At 43.8% G+C, this 13,162-nt stretch overlaps 1 protein-coding gene across 4 annotated transcripts in view; it reads right to left on the bottom strand.

The window, feature by feature from the left end:
* MCF2L2 (MCF.2 cell line derived transforming sequence-like 2) overlaps positions 1 to 10,997 on the bottom strand; it is a 269,424-nt gene extending 258,427 nt beyond the window's left edge. For 3 of the 4 annotated variants that reach the window (XM_020879915.2, XM_070466334.1, XM_020879919.2), the window contains exon 1: positions 10,357 to 10,996. In XM_020879915.2, coding sequence (XP_020735574.2) covers positions 10,357 to 10,432 — 76 coding nt within the window. In that variant the 5' untranslated portion in view covers positions 10,433 to 10,996. Of the gene's footprint in view, positions 1 to 10,356 lie in introns of all 4 variants that reach the window. The other variant, XM_070466335.1, reaches the window with a different exon arrangement.
* Between the last annotated feature and the right edge of the window lie 2,165 nt (positions 10,998 to 13,162).

Below are 13,162 nucleotides of genomic sequence, written 5' to 3'. Positions count from 1 at the left end.
GCTCCAAGGACCAACAAAGCCAAACCACCCGCTTGGGGTCAACTGAAGAAATCGACCACTGAAGGGGAAAAATTGGTCAAAGAACAAGGATAGCCTTTGAACTTGACTGCCTTGTTCTTGGCTATGTTATCTGTGGTAACTACCACAGTAGGTGCCAATCATACTTTTTGGGCATATGTGCCCAATCCTCCCCTATTAAGACCAATTATGTGGGAGGATTCTTCTGTTCCAATTTTCATAAATGACTCTTTTTGGTTACCCGAACCTTTTGACCCAAGCCTTCCTTTAAAACCAGAAGAAGGCCGACAACTTTCAAATGTTAGTGTTAATTATACTGTGGGAACAGATCTTACCACTATATACATGGGGGCAGAAGCGCATTGTCTTAAAAGAGAATTACAAACTTGGCTATCTATAGTTAAAGAACCTCAGGTGAACAAAATTGATTGTTTCTTATTAGAAGCATTTTTCTTAAATTCACAGGAGAAAATACTACTATGTTTCTGCCCCATTTACCTAACTTTATTATTTCTATAAAATCTGAATAGAACATTAGGTACAATGGAAATTATGTAAAGCTAATAGTGGACATATTATGGCCAATACTTCTGATGGAGAAATTACTGATTGGAGTCCCAAAAGAGATCCTTTGGATAAAAATAATAATTTGGATTTGCCTATATTGTTAAATAATACTTTAGACTCCATGAATAACATTGTTAATAGCTCTATATATTGGCATGGAGGGAGTTTCTCTCCTCCCTTACCTCAATTACCTTATATGCCTTTACATTCAGAATTGTGGAAAATATCAGCTGCCTTCCAACCCATAACAGCATGGAAGGGGCAATTTAATTCAACAGTATCTGGTCATTCCTTACATTTTGATAAAAATTCAACCCATTGGATTAAAGCATGTGTTTGTTTACCTTTTGTATTTTTGATAGGAGCTACTTTTTATAATGCCTCTTCTGGGCTACTTGTCAAAATTGTTCCTTTTACACTTGTATTAATTTTTCTCTTCAATTTCAGGATAGCTATTCTCTATATATTCTAAAAACCAGATCTGGAGTATGGCTTCCTGTAAAAATGAATAGACCATGGCAGACATAGTCTGTATTGTAGAAGAAATCCTTAAGAAAGTGTTAAAACACACTAAATGGTTTATTGGACTGTTAATTGCTGCCATTTTAGGAATAATAATTCCTAAAATGTAGTGCTATAGCACTACAGCAGCTATAGCAGGAGTGGCATTACATCAGAGTATACAGACTGTGCACTTTGTGCAAGAATGGCATAAAGATTCTGATGTTCTTTGGTCTACCCAAAGAGAAATAGATGGAAAATTAGCTGCACAAATGGCTGATTTACAACAGGTTGTTATACTGCTAGGTGATCAAGTAAATAGTCTGCAAAAATAGATTCGTCTTAAGTGTGACTGGAACATTACTTCTTTTTGTGTCACTCCTCACAAATATAATGAATCACCATTTCATTGGGACAAAGTTAAACAACACCTCTTAAATCAAGGTAATCTATCTTTGGATATAAATAACTTACAACAAGAGATTATGGAAACTTCCTCTCAGGAACTACACCTTTTGCAAGGATCTAATCTCCTGGATGCAGCAGCAGATGGGATTTCTCAGTTAAATCCCACCCCTCACTTGAAAACTATCAGAGGATCAATGGCTGGTTTCATGTTAATTTTTATATGTCTTTTTTTTTCTGTTTCTACATAGTCTGGCGGCAAATCACCAAGAAAGTCCACGGATAACAACAGCAATTAGCAACTATCACTTTGGCTTCCATGATCGCCAATAATCACCAAAAATAAGCTTCAAAAAATAAAAAAGGGAGATATGTAGGGAATATGCTATGCACAGGCCTGTACTATAATTAATGGGGCTTCTTTGAAAAATAAGAATGACTTGCTCATCAACCCCAGGTGAACAGCTGCGAGCAGTAAAGAGTACATTGTGGAAAGACATCTTGAAAACAAGATGTTGAAGTACTGATGTGACTGATGGAAAACCATTAGTGACTGTTCCCATAACAGTTGTTCCTTGAGGGAGTTGCTGAGAAAGGGCCTCACTAGCCAAAAGGCTAAACAAAGTCATGAAAGGCCTGAAGGTTTGACATTGAGGACTGTGCACTGTATATCTTTATCCCTTATGATCTGAGATTGTAAAGAACAGATATCTCTAGAACATGAATAAGGAAGTAGAAGTTAACAATAACAGGTATGCAAGGATTAGGATCTGGGCTTTTGCATGGGAATGGCAGCAGCCCCCTGACCCCCACTTTATATCTGAGTCTTATTTTTCCTTATTCTTCTGCAGCATTGCTCCCTCAGGTCGGTTCCTTGTTGGGCTGGTCCAGACACCCAGTCTGTAATATTTTGTTATAGCAGTCCAAATGGACTAGACACCCACTGACTGCTCTAATGTTTACAACAATGCCCTGATTTGTCAAATGCTCCATAGTCTGACCTAATCAAATTTAGCCAGAGGTAGTTTTTGAGGCTTTGATGCTTGTTCTGACCTCAGGAAAGCACATCTTAATATCTCTTTTGCTGGTTCTCTTGGTAAATAAGCTGGCCTATGGCTTAGCTTGCTGCTCTCATAGAGCTATTAGCCTCCTCTTAATTGCTACCACCAAAATCTCCATTGTTTTCAAGAGTGTCTTTAAGCTTCAGCTTCCCCCACACTCTGTTTCAAGTCAGTTCCTTTGGGAAAGGCTTTGTACTCACTATTCTCAGGGAGTCTCTCTCCTTGAGCAAAATCTCTGAGCCAAGGGCATAAGTTTCTGGTCTTCTTAGTATGCCTCCTCCTGTCAAAACTCCACCCTATAAAGGAGCGAGGGCAAGATCAATCGGGGTTTGGTGTTCTTTGACTCCGACACGTGGGTTCAGTTCAGTTCAGTCGCTCAGTTGTGTCAGACTCTTTGCAACCCCATGGACTTCAGCACACCAGGCCTCCCTGTCTATCACCTGTGGGGCTGCTGGGGCTGGCAGGCGGCCCAGACCTGGGTTTAGGTTTCCCCTGAAATGGTGGGATTCCCCGCCACCATCAGGTAACCTGGAGCCAGCCAATCAACATGCGCCTAGCAAGAAAAAGGGAACCTATCAGTGGAAAGCTGAAAAGCCCGCAAACGGCCAAGTTTGAAAAAAGCCCGCAAAGGTTTGGGCCAATAAGATTACTTTGCAAACATGTAACCAATCCGTTTAAGCCAGCTACCAACTGCTTATGCACACCTTATAAATTGGGTAACAGCTTGAGCTCAGCGCTCTCTGACCCCGTACCACTGCGTTGGACGCGTGGCGGGAGCCCTGACTCGAGTCAGCAATAAACTTCCCTTTTTTTGCGAGTTGCATTGTCTTGGAAGCCTTCTCTCTTCCCGCTCGGGGATTCAGACATCAGGCATAACAACCAACTCCCAGAACTTACTCAAACTCATGTTCATCGCATTAGTGATGCCATCCGACCAGCATCCTCTGTTATCCCCTTCTCTTCCCACCTTCAATCTTTCCCAGCATCAGGGTCTTTTCAAATGAGTCGGTTTTTCTCATCAGGTGGCCAAAGTATTGGAGTTTCAGCTTCAGCATCGGTCCTTCCAATGAATAGTCAGGACTGATTTCCTTTAGGATTGACAGGCTGGATCTCCTTGCAGTCCAAGGGACTCTCAAGAGTCTTCTCCAACACCACAGTGCAAAAGCGTCAATTCTTCAGTCCTCAGCTTTCTTTATAGTCCAACTCTCATATCCATACATGACTACTGGAAAAGCCATAGCTTTGACTAGATGGACCTTTGTTGGCAAAGTAGTGTCTCTGCTTTTTAATATGCTGTCTAGGTTGGTCATAGCTTTTCTCCCAAGGAGCAAGTGTCTTTTAATTTCATGGCTGCAGTCACCATCTGCAGTGATTTTGGAGGCCCAAAAAATAAAGTCTGTCACTATTTCCATTATTTCCCCATCTATTTCCCATGAAGTGATGGGACCAGATGTGATGATCTTAGTTTTCTGAATGTTGAGCTTTAAGCCAACTTTTTCACTCTCCTCTTTCACTTTCATCAGGAGGCTTTTTAGTTCCTCTTCACTTTCTGCCATAAGGGTGGTGTCATCTGCATATCTGAGGTTATTGATAATTCTCCCAGCAATCTTGATTCCAGCTTGTGCTTCTTCCAGCCTAGCATTTGCATGATGTACTCTGCATATAAGTTAAATAAGCAGGGTGACAATATACAGCTTTGATGTACTCCTTTCCCAATTTGAAAATAGTCTGCTGTTCCATGTCCAGTTCTAACTGTTGCTTCTTGACCTGCATACAGGTTTCTCAGGAGGCAGGTCAGGTGGTCTGGTATTCCCATCTTTAAGAATTTTCCACAGTCATTTGTGATCCACACAGTCAAAGGCTTTGGCATAGTCAATAAAGCAAAAGTAGATGTTTTTCTGGAACTCTCTTGCTTTTTCGATGATCCAGCAGATGTTGGCAATTTCATCTCTGGTTCTTCTGCCTTTTCTAAATCCAGTTTGAACATCTGGAAGTTCACGGTTCATGTATTGTTGAAGCCTGGCTTGGGAGAATTTTGAGCATTACTTTGCTAGCCTGTGAGATGAGTGCAATTGTGTGGTAGTTTGAACATTCTTTGACATTCCCTTTCTTTGGGATTGGAATGAAAACTGGCCTTTTCCAGTTCTATGACCACTGCTGAGTTTTCCAGATTTGCTGGCATACTGAGTACAGCACTTCACAGCATCATCTTTTAGGATTTGAAATAGTTAAACTGGAATTCCATCACTCCACTAGCTTTGTTCGTAATGATGCTTCCTAAGGCCCACTTGACATTGCATTCCAGGATGTCTGTCTCTAGGTGAGTGAATACACCATCATGGTTATCTGGTCATGAAGATCTTTTTTGTATAGTTATTCTATGTATTCTTGCCACTTCTTAATATCTTCTGCTTCTGTTAGGTCCATACCATTTCTTGGAGTACAAAGCAAAGCAGGTGAAAGGCACATGTGGGTTAGAGATTTCATCTTATGAGTGAGGATGGGGTGGGAAAGTAGACCGTAACCTCTCAATCACACTCACCAAGAACTGAGCCTCTGCAACCTACAGTTGGAGAATTTAAGAAATGCTGACACCTTGCCCCTCCTGGTGAAATACTGTATCTCTTCACTGAGAGCTGAGGGGAGAGGAAACCCTGTCTTCTTGGCCATGACCCAATCAAGAGTGAAGCTTCCTTTATACTGAGCTGAGAGGGAGCAGATCGCAGCTCAAGTACCACATACTCACTGTTTTTACCAAGATTTAGTAGATTTCCTTGACTTTATTTCTTTTTTCATATTCTATATGCCCTTAGTACAACTCCCAGAGACTTTAAAAGGTTATTTATTTTACAATTTTCACCAGATGTTACAGATGTATCACTGGGGAATGGATCCATGGGGTTCTTCACACTGGCATTCCAGCAGTGGCATTCCAAATATGCACTGCTTTTAATGTAAGAAAATATTATTTTATTGTGAGCATTAACACATTTCTTAAATTTTATTTTGCAATTTAGTTGTCAATTATTTTTTTTAGGGTGCAAACAGTTTTAGTCCATAAGCCCCAGGCACAGTGTCTAGAGAGCTTAACAGAAAAATGGCTCAGATCCAGTTAATTCACTTTTAGCATAGGTGAAGTCACTACTCCAGCATGTCTAGATGTCCTCACAACAGGTAATCCCATCTGAACAGCAGAAACTCTGCTCATTAGACTCTTCCCTCAGTACCAACTTTAGCTGAGACATAATCTGAGGCATTCAGCCACTATTCCATTGTATAGAATAAAGAATTGTGAGCTGAATTTCTTAGTTTAGTATTCTTCTGCTTGCCAATTACTAATGCCAGTAGTGTCCTAAACATAGCGGCCTGGGTTACAAATCAAAATCCTACAGCTTTTATCACTAAAACAGCCACCAATCCAATCTTCAATTATATAAGTATATCTCAAAGGATAGTCCCTTCTGCTTCACAGTTTAATTGGGCATGGACAAACATAAAATTATTTTAGAACAATGATAAAGTCAGGTAAAAATAATTACTTCTAATATGAGATGACAAGGTGGAAAGTGACCTGAACTAGAAATATGAAACCTGCATGGGGCATTACCAACACTGATCAGCTGGATGACTAAGGGTTTCCACTGAATAGAAACCACATGTGTTAACCACATGTGCCCTGTCTATCAAAGTTCTAGAGCAATGTGAGATGCATTAAGAGAAAGTTCATGATTTCCTAGGCAGCACCTTTGCATATATATAGCAGTACAGTAAAAGTTGCAGAGAAGATTAAAGACTTGAAAGGGATGGGATGGAGAAAATCATATAACACTTCCGATTCTGAAATTCTGTAACTGAACCAATGTGACTGTACAGTCCAGAATAAAGGTGAGAGGATGGTCCTCTTTTGTGCCCTACATGGGTAAAAACACACTTGGACACTGATCACATGTGAAGTGCATATTTTTATTAGGTTCCCTGACAAACTAACAAAACCCAAAGAAAGAGATCCCACAGAGAACCACATCATATGAAGAATACTTGAAGGACTTTATGTCTACCTGAAAAATCGGGTTTAGGAAACAAACAGTTATTTACAAATACTTCCAAGCTGTTCTTAAAAGTGTAAAAATTGCCTGGCATTACTAAGTACTCAAAGTCCAGTTCAAGGCACAACAAATCATTCATTTATTCAGTAAACATTTATTCTGTACCTCCTTAGAGGGAAGTCCTGTGTATGTCTAGGCCACATGGATAAGTAATGAAGAGTCTAGGAGCAGAGATACGCACATGAATAACCAACTAAACATAATACAAGGGAGAGTATGAGAGGTGTCATGTGGGTAGAACAAAACCTACTTCAAATTCAAAAGCAGGAATCAAAAACAACAACAACAACAAAAACATACAAAAGCAGGAATCACTATGTCCTGATATCAGGATCAGAGAAGGCGACATTGATTCAGGACTGAAAGGTGTATATTATTCGTGTGAGAATAAACATATTAGGAGGTCACTGAAGGTGGTGGGAAAGCAGAAGCAAAAGTTTAGAAGTGGGAACAGGATAGAAAAATATAGTAGAACAAAGCTGAAGAACAGAAGAGCCTGAGTTAAGCAACCATAGGTGTAGAAATATCAGGTATTGGGGAGTAAGACAGGAAGGGTGCCAAATAGTACAGAGCTTGTACTCCAGGCTACAGACAGTGACTATGTATGGGTATCATTAAAGGTTCTAGAATACACAGTGGTGTGTGTGTGTGTGTGTGTGTGTGTGTGTGGCTTTCCTGTTGTTTTTATTCCTGGTATAGATTAGAGGCAAACACAAGAAAGGCAGGAGGCTTGCACAAGGGTTAGTCAGGAGGAAATGACATTCTGAAGCAGGTTACAGGCAGGTAGCAGTGGGAATGGACAGAGGAAAGAGACTCATGAGATATTTCAGAAACTGAACCATCAGGCCCCAGACCTGAACTGTCAAATCTAAAGGACTATGGAAAGAGCAGAAACCCCAGCTAGAGGAGGAACTGACTGAGAGGCAGAAGTGGCTGAATTAATATGAAAGCACAGCACTATTGCCCAGTTGAGTGGGTAGGACAGGACCAGGAAATGTTCTACATCTTGCTCCAAGCACTTCTCAATCCTTGCCCAACTCATGATCACACCCCTTCAGAGGCTGCTCACCAAGGAAATGCCCAAAGTTAAATGCAGAACCAATCCTATACTTCAAAACACAAACTTGTAGAAAAAGAGATCAGATCTGTGTTTACCAGAGGAAGAGGGTAGGGGGAAATGGGAACTGGAAGAAGGGAGTCAAAAAGTATAAACTTCCAGTTATAAGATAAATAAGTACTAGGGATATAATGTATAACATGATAAATATAATTAAGGTTGCTGTATGTTATATATGAAAGCTGTTAAGAGAATAAATTCTAAGAGTTCTCATGACAAGTAATAAAAATGTTTTTTCTATTTCTTTAATGTTGCATCTCGGAAGGAGGCCATGGCAACCCATTCCAGTACTCTTGCCTGGAGAATCCCATGGACAGAGGAGCCTGGCAGGCTACAATCTGTAGCCTTGGAGAAAGTCGGACATGACTGAAGCAACTTAGGACACAATGTTGTATCTCAATGAGATGATGGATATTCATTAGACTTATTGTGGTTAATAGTTTCATGATGTGTTTAAGTCAAATCATTATACATCCCAAACTTATACAGTGTGTGCTGTATGTTAATTACATACCAATAAAAATGGAAGAAGGAAAAAAAAATAGAGCCAATCTCATCTAAGAGAAGCTTTACTAGCTACACAGTTCAGTTCTCCATGAAGGCCAGGGTAGCTTCAGGGTTAGAGAACCCCTCAGTAAGATCCTCAAACAGAACATCTGAAAAGTACCTTCTAGTCCTAAGCCTGCCACTGGTTAACCTCTTGAAACCTTAAATGATGACCCTCCTAAGTCTCAATTGCTTTACTGTAAGATGGGAGTGATAATGTATACCCCACCTACTTCACAGGTTTGTGGGATTACACAGGAAGAGACGGAATGCTGCAAAGCACACAAATGCCAGGGGTCATTAGAAGTTCTTTGAGGTCATAAACTACAACAAATTCATGTTTGTATCCTACATAGAGCTGACTATGGAAAGAGGGAGGGAGCAAGGTGGAAAAGAAAATACCATAGTCTGGGCCCCACAGGCAGCCTGGTGTCAGCCAAGGAATATACTGCCTACCATATCTTCAAGAAGATCCTACATCCAGAGAAACAGATGAGAATAATTGTCCACATCTACCTCCTCGTTTAACTGATGGGAAGCTTCACCCTGAAAGAGGCCCAATGATCTGCCCAATATCTTTAGTAGCAGAGGGTCCAAGAATAGGACCAATAACACAGTCACAGGTTAGATGGTGTTTTCACCCACATTATCTTACAAGCAGACTTTGAGCTGGGTGGGAAGGATTACTAAAATTCCCATTTTCCAGTCTGAAGTTGAATGACTTTTCTAGGGCAGGATTCAAATCCAAACAGTCATACCCCCAGTTCACTGCTCTTTCCCTGTTGATATTAGCACAATCATCTCAGCATTCAGTATATTTCAGACTCGCAGTTCTGTTTTATTTTATCCTGCCTTCAGCAGTATTTCACATTCAGTCTTTCCTGGTAGAATTCTACTGACCTTTTGTCTTAAAATCCAGTTCAGTGGCCACACTGGGCACCAGAAACAGTTTTAAAACTGAATCATCAAAACTGAGCCTCCCATGTATCCATAAATCATTTTCCAAAGTATATCCCCACATGTGTATCATTCCATAAGTATGAATAATGTATGTATCATTATTGTACTAAACACATTGACCTAGGGTGCTCAAAGAGCACTGATGGCTAATTGAAGCAGTATTTATCACATAAATACCAAGAAGGCAGTTTTAACAAATGGGTGGAACAATGAGATTGAAAACTTACTGACTTTATCAATGAAAACTGATTTGCATTCACAGAAGGACCTCAAAGTGAAATGAGCAACAGGGAAAATGATCAGGATAATCCTAGTCAGCTACATTCAAAAGATCTGAACCTGAATGCGTTTTCTATTTAAGGAGGTCCAGGGAAGACGCAGGGGTGGGAGGAATGATAAAAAGAATTAACCTTGCCACCGTCTCAATGTCCTGTCTTTCCACCATAACCCTTATTTCAGGAAGAAGGCATGCATGTTTTGCTCCCCTTTTTTAACTCATGGAAGAGGATTAAAACTGCTCAGTCTCCCGGGGCTTGCAGAGATTTCTGAGTGGGTTTCACCAGGGATGGGGCGACACCTCCAGGCAGCACTTCCACGGGACAGGCCAGGGAGCAGGACTGCCCAGAGGCCCTCTACTGTGGCCCGCACCTCGGCACCCCGTACCCCAGTGTCTTGGCAGCAGTTTCTGCTGGAAAGCACCGGCCTCCCTTCCTCCTGTTCCCTCTCCTTTCTAGTCGCGTCAGTTACGACACAACTTGCCACCTTGCCCGCGGTCAGCAGCGGGTAACAGATCCTAACCTCCAGGGAGCCCTCGGTGTAGGGTTCAACAGACTTGGCAATTACCTGGTGAAGATACCTGCCCCACAGCCTACCCCGGCCCCGCCAGACGCGGCGGACCCGAGGGCTGCGAGCGCTGCGCTTTAGGGATGCCCGTTACAGAGCAGCACCCAAGGCAGCGAGGTTCACACCCAAGGCCATCCTAGGGCTGCTGTGAGGGGTCGGGGGAGACTAGGCCCCAGACAACGCCCCCACCCTCCATTAATAAAAGGCAAGATTTTTAAAAAGCGTCATTTACCGACATGAGTGATCACTGTGGCCAGTCGCCGTGTGAACTCCTGAGGGGCCATTTCTTCTTTTAACCAAAACAGCATTTCACCGAAAAACCACTCGGTATAAACAAAACAAAGCAACACAAAGCTGTTTCTATCGCTGCTATGGATGACTATTTAACGGCATCTCCTCCAAAGGATGTTCGGCCCTCACACTCTTTCTCGCTCTCCTAAGGCACAAAACGAGAGTCACTCCCAGTCAAGGCCAACTCTCCAACGCCGCGCGGCTAGAGGACGCCAGCCACGCCCCGCAGGGGGTAAATTTAAAGAATCGGTTGAGCAGCTCTCCCAAAGCGACGACTGCCGTTGGGAGACAGAAAAGTAGCAGTTCCGAAGGAGAGAAGAGCACGTCGCCCCAGTCTCGCCGTAACCCTGCTTCTGGCTTCCTGGGTCGCGGGGGGTGAATAGGTTTCTGGATCTGAGGTCCGATCTTTGGCTCTGCCTCCTGGGAGGGTCGGGATGAAGTATACTCAGTCAGCCCACAAGAGGCGCGCGGACTCGGCGGTTGCGGAGGACTGAGGAGCTGAGGTGCTGAGGGACCTGGAGGAGTGCTCCGCGCCGCCTACGCCGCCTCACCGCGCGTCGCAGCGCTTCCCGCCTCCGCGCGCACCTTTCCCCGCCCGGGGGGCGGTGCCCGACGCGCCTGGAGAGGTGCGCACGCGCGTGTCCTTATTCAGGGGATGATGTGCCCAACTCCCCTAAGTGTTAGTTGCTCATTGGTGTCCGACTCTGCAACCCCATGAACTGTAAGCCACCAGGCTCCTCTGTCCATAGCATTCTCCAGGAAAGAATACTGGAGTGGGTTGCCATTTCCTTCTCCAGGGGATCTTCCAGATCGGAAGATGGAACCAGGTCTCTTGCATTGCAGGCAGATTCCTTACTGTCTGAGCCACTAGGAACCTATCTTGAATCGTCCCTTAAGACTGGGGGCGATTCAAGACCTGTCCTCAGCTGTCGGGGAGAGGAGACAGCGACTTCGGTTTGGTACCCCACTCTACTCCCACCCCCATCCTACACCCCGACCCCTCGCCTGGTATCTGTGGAGAAGCCCAGGCAAGAAAGGGACTGGCAGGAAGTTCTGCGGCCGCCCGCCGGTGCTCTGGGAGAAGGGCTGTATGAGGTACAGTTGACCGTCCCATCTCGTGACTCCGGGGACCCAGGGGTGGCTAGAGTTTGTTTCCCCTTGTTAGGGGTTGTCTCGTTCAGTTATCAGCGTCCACCGGACACACTCGCATCTGGAGCCGGGAGCGCGGGCTGCGCGGCAGCTGGGCTCGGCAGGTGGGTACGTATGAGTGACTCCACCGTGTGGGCCTTTTCCTTTGTGCAGCTCGCCAACGCTGCACCAGCCAACAGTCAGGCGCGCCAGCGCTCCCTCCAGGAAAGGCTCTGGCACAGCGTCCTTGCGAATCCTACCTGTCAGCCGCAGGAGCGTCTTCTCCGCACCTATCCAGTGGTAGATGCCGTCGCAGGGCTTCATTAGGTGGTTCCAGATACTACCTGACAGACAATTAACCTAATTAAGAAGCCCACGTGAAAAGCCTGAGCAAATGCAAATCTGGCCAGGTTGTCCTCCCAATCCATTCTTAAAAGGAGGGACCCGGTCGCGAGAGTGCCAGGATCACCCTCAGGTTCTGAGCCAATTCTGGAAAGCTCAGGTTTCCTCTTTTTTATGTAAAAAGCCGGACCCCAAACACCTTGGATGAAATTTCTAGTAATAGCTCCTCAACCCTGGCGTTTGGAGACGTTCTTCAATGCTTTCTGCTAATAGTTGTGGGCTGTGATTAAGAGATGGTGTTAAGCCACATGCAAAGTAAAATTTGTGCAGAGGTTCTTCCCTCCTGTGACTGGGCTCTTTGCACTTTGCCTGCACAAGTAGAGCAACCATTTTCATAGCAACCCCTTGCAAGAAATTCAGAGAGGGGTTAAAGACCCAAAGGAGTAATATAGCTTTAGGTTGTGTTTCCGCAGTCGTTTCTGGCTCTTCAAGGATGAAAAGTAGTTTTGAGGAACCAGATGAAGTCTTTCCTGTTGGTAGTAGTAGTATCCGGTGCCCAGTCAGAGCCAACTGTGAACTGGTCCCTAGAAAGCAACATATTGTTGAGGAGACTGATAATGTGGGACGTTCTGAAATTTGCAGATTCAGTGACCTCAGCTTCTTGGATTAAGTCAGGTTCTTAATCACAAATGGAAGGGAACAGAGAAGGGAAGAGTAAGGAGAAGCTTATGAATAGGCATGAGAGAAAAAAGAAAGAAATAGGAAAGAAAGAAATCACACTCAGAAGGCAGCTCTCCTTCCCCCATCTGTACCTTCACAATCTTCAGGGGTTTCCATGGGGATGCATTGGCTGACTTACAGCAAGATGTAACAGGCAGTGTCTGTCCTCAGAAACCAGTTCTGTCCCCTCATCTTTAACACACACTCTCTCTGGGGCATCAGCTACTCTACCTGGGCCATAAGGGAGTAGGTCTGTGATCCCCAAGGTCCCTTTTGCAGTTCTGAAATTGTATAACTAAGCAGAAATGAGCATAGCTTTCAATAGCCCATACCTCCTTGTTCCTTCAAGAAAACAGTCATTATCTCCATTTTTCTTGTGAATATGGACAGGCTTCCTGTCTTCTCTCCTCCACAGCCCTCCTCCATTCTGTGCCTCTTTTTATCTATCCTAATTATGATTTATCTCTTGTTGCTGACAAATTACATTGCTCTAATGACTTCCCTGGTGGCTCAGACAGTAAAGCATGTGCCTACAGAGAGGGAGTCCTGGGTTCGAT

The sequence above is a fragment of the Odocoileus virginianus genome, chromosome 4 (assembly GCF_023699985.2).
Source record: "Odocoileus virginianus isolate 20LAN1187 ecotype Illinois chromosome 4, Ovbor_1.2, whole genome shotgun sequence".
NCBI classification, from domain to species: Eukaryota; Metazoa; Chordata; class Mammalia; order Artiodactyla; family Cervidae; genus Odocoileus; species Odocoileus virginianus.
The sequence above is the reverse complement of the archived record's forward strand: the minus strand, read 5'-3'. Positions and strand labels throughout refer to the sequence as shown.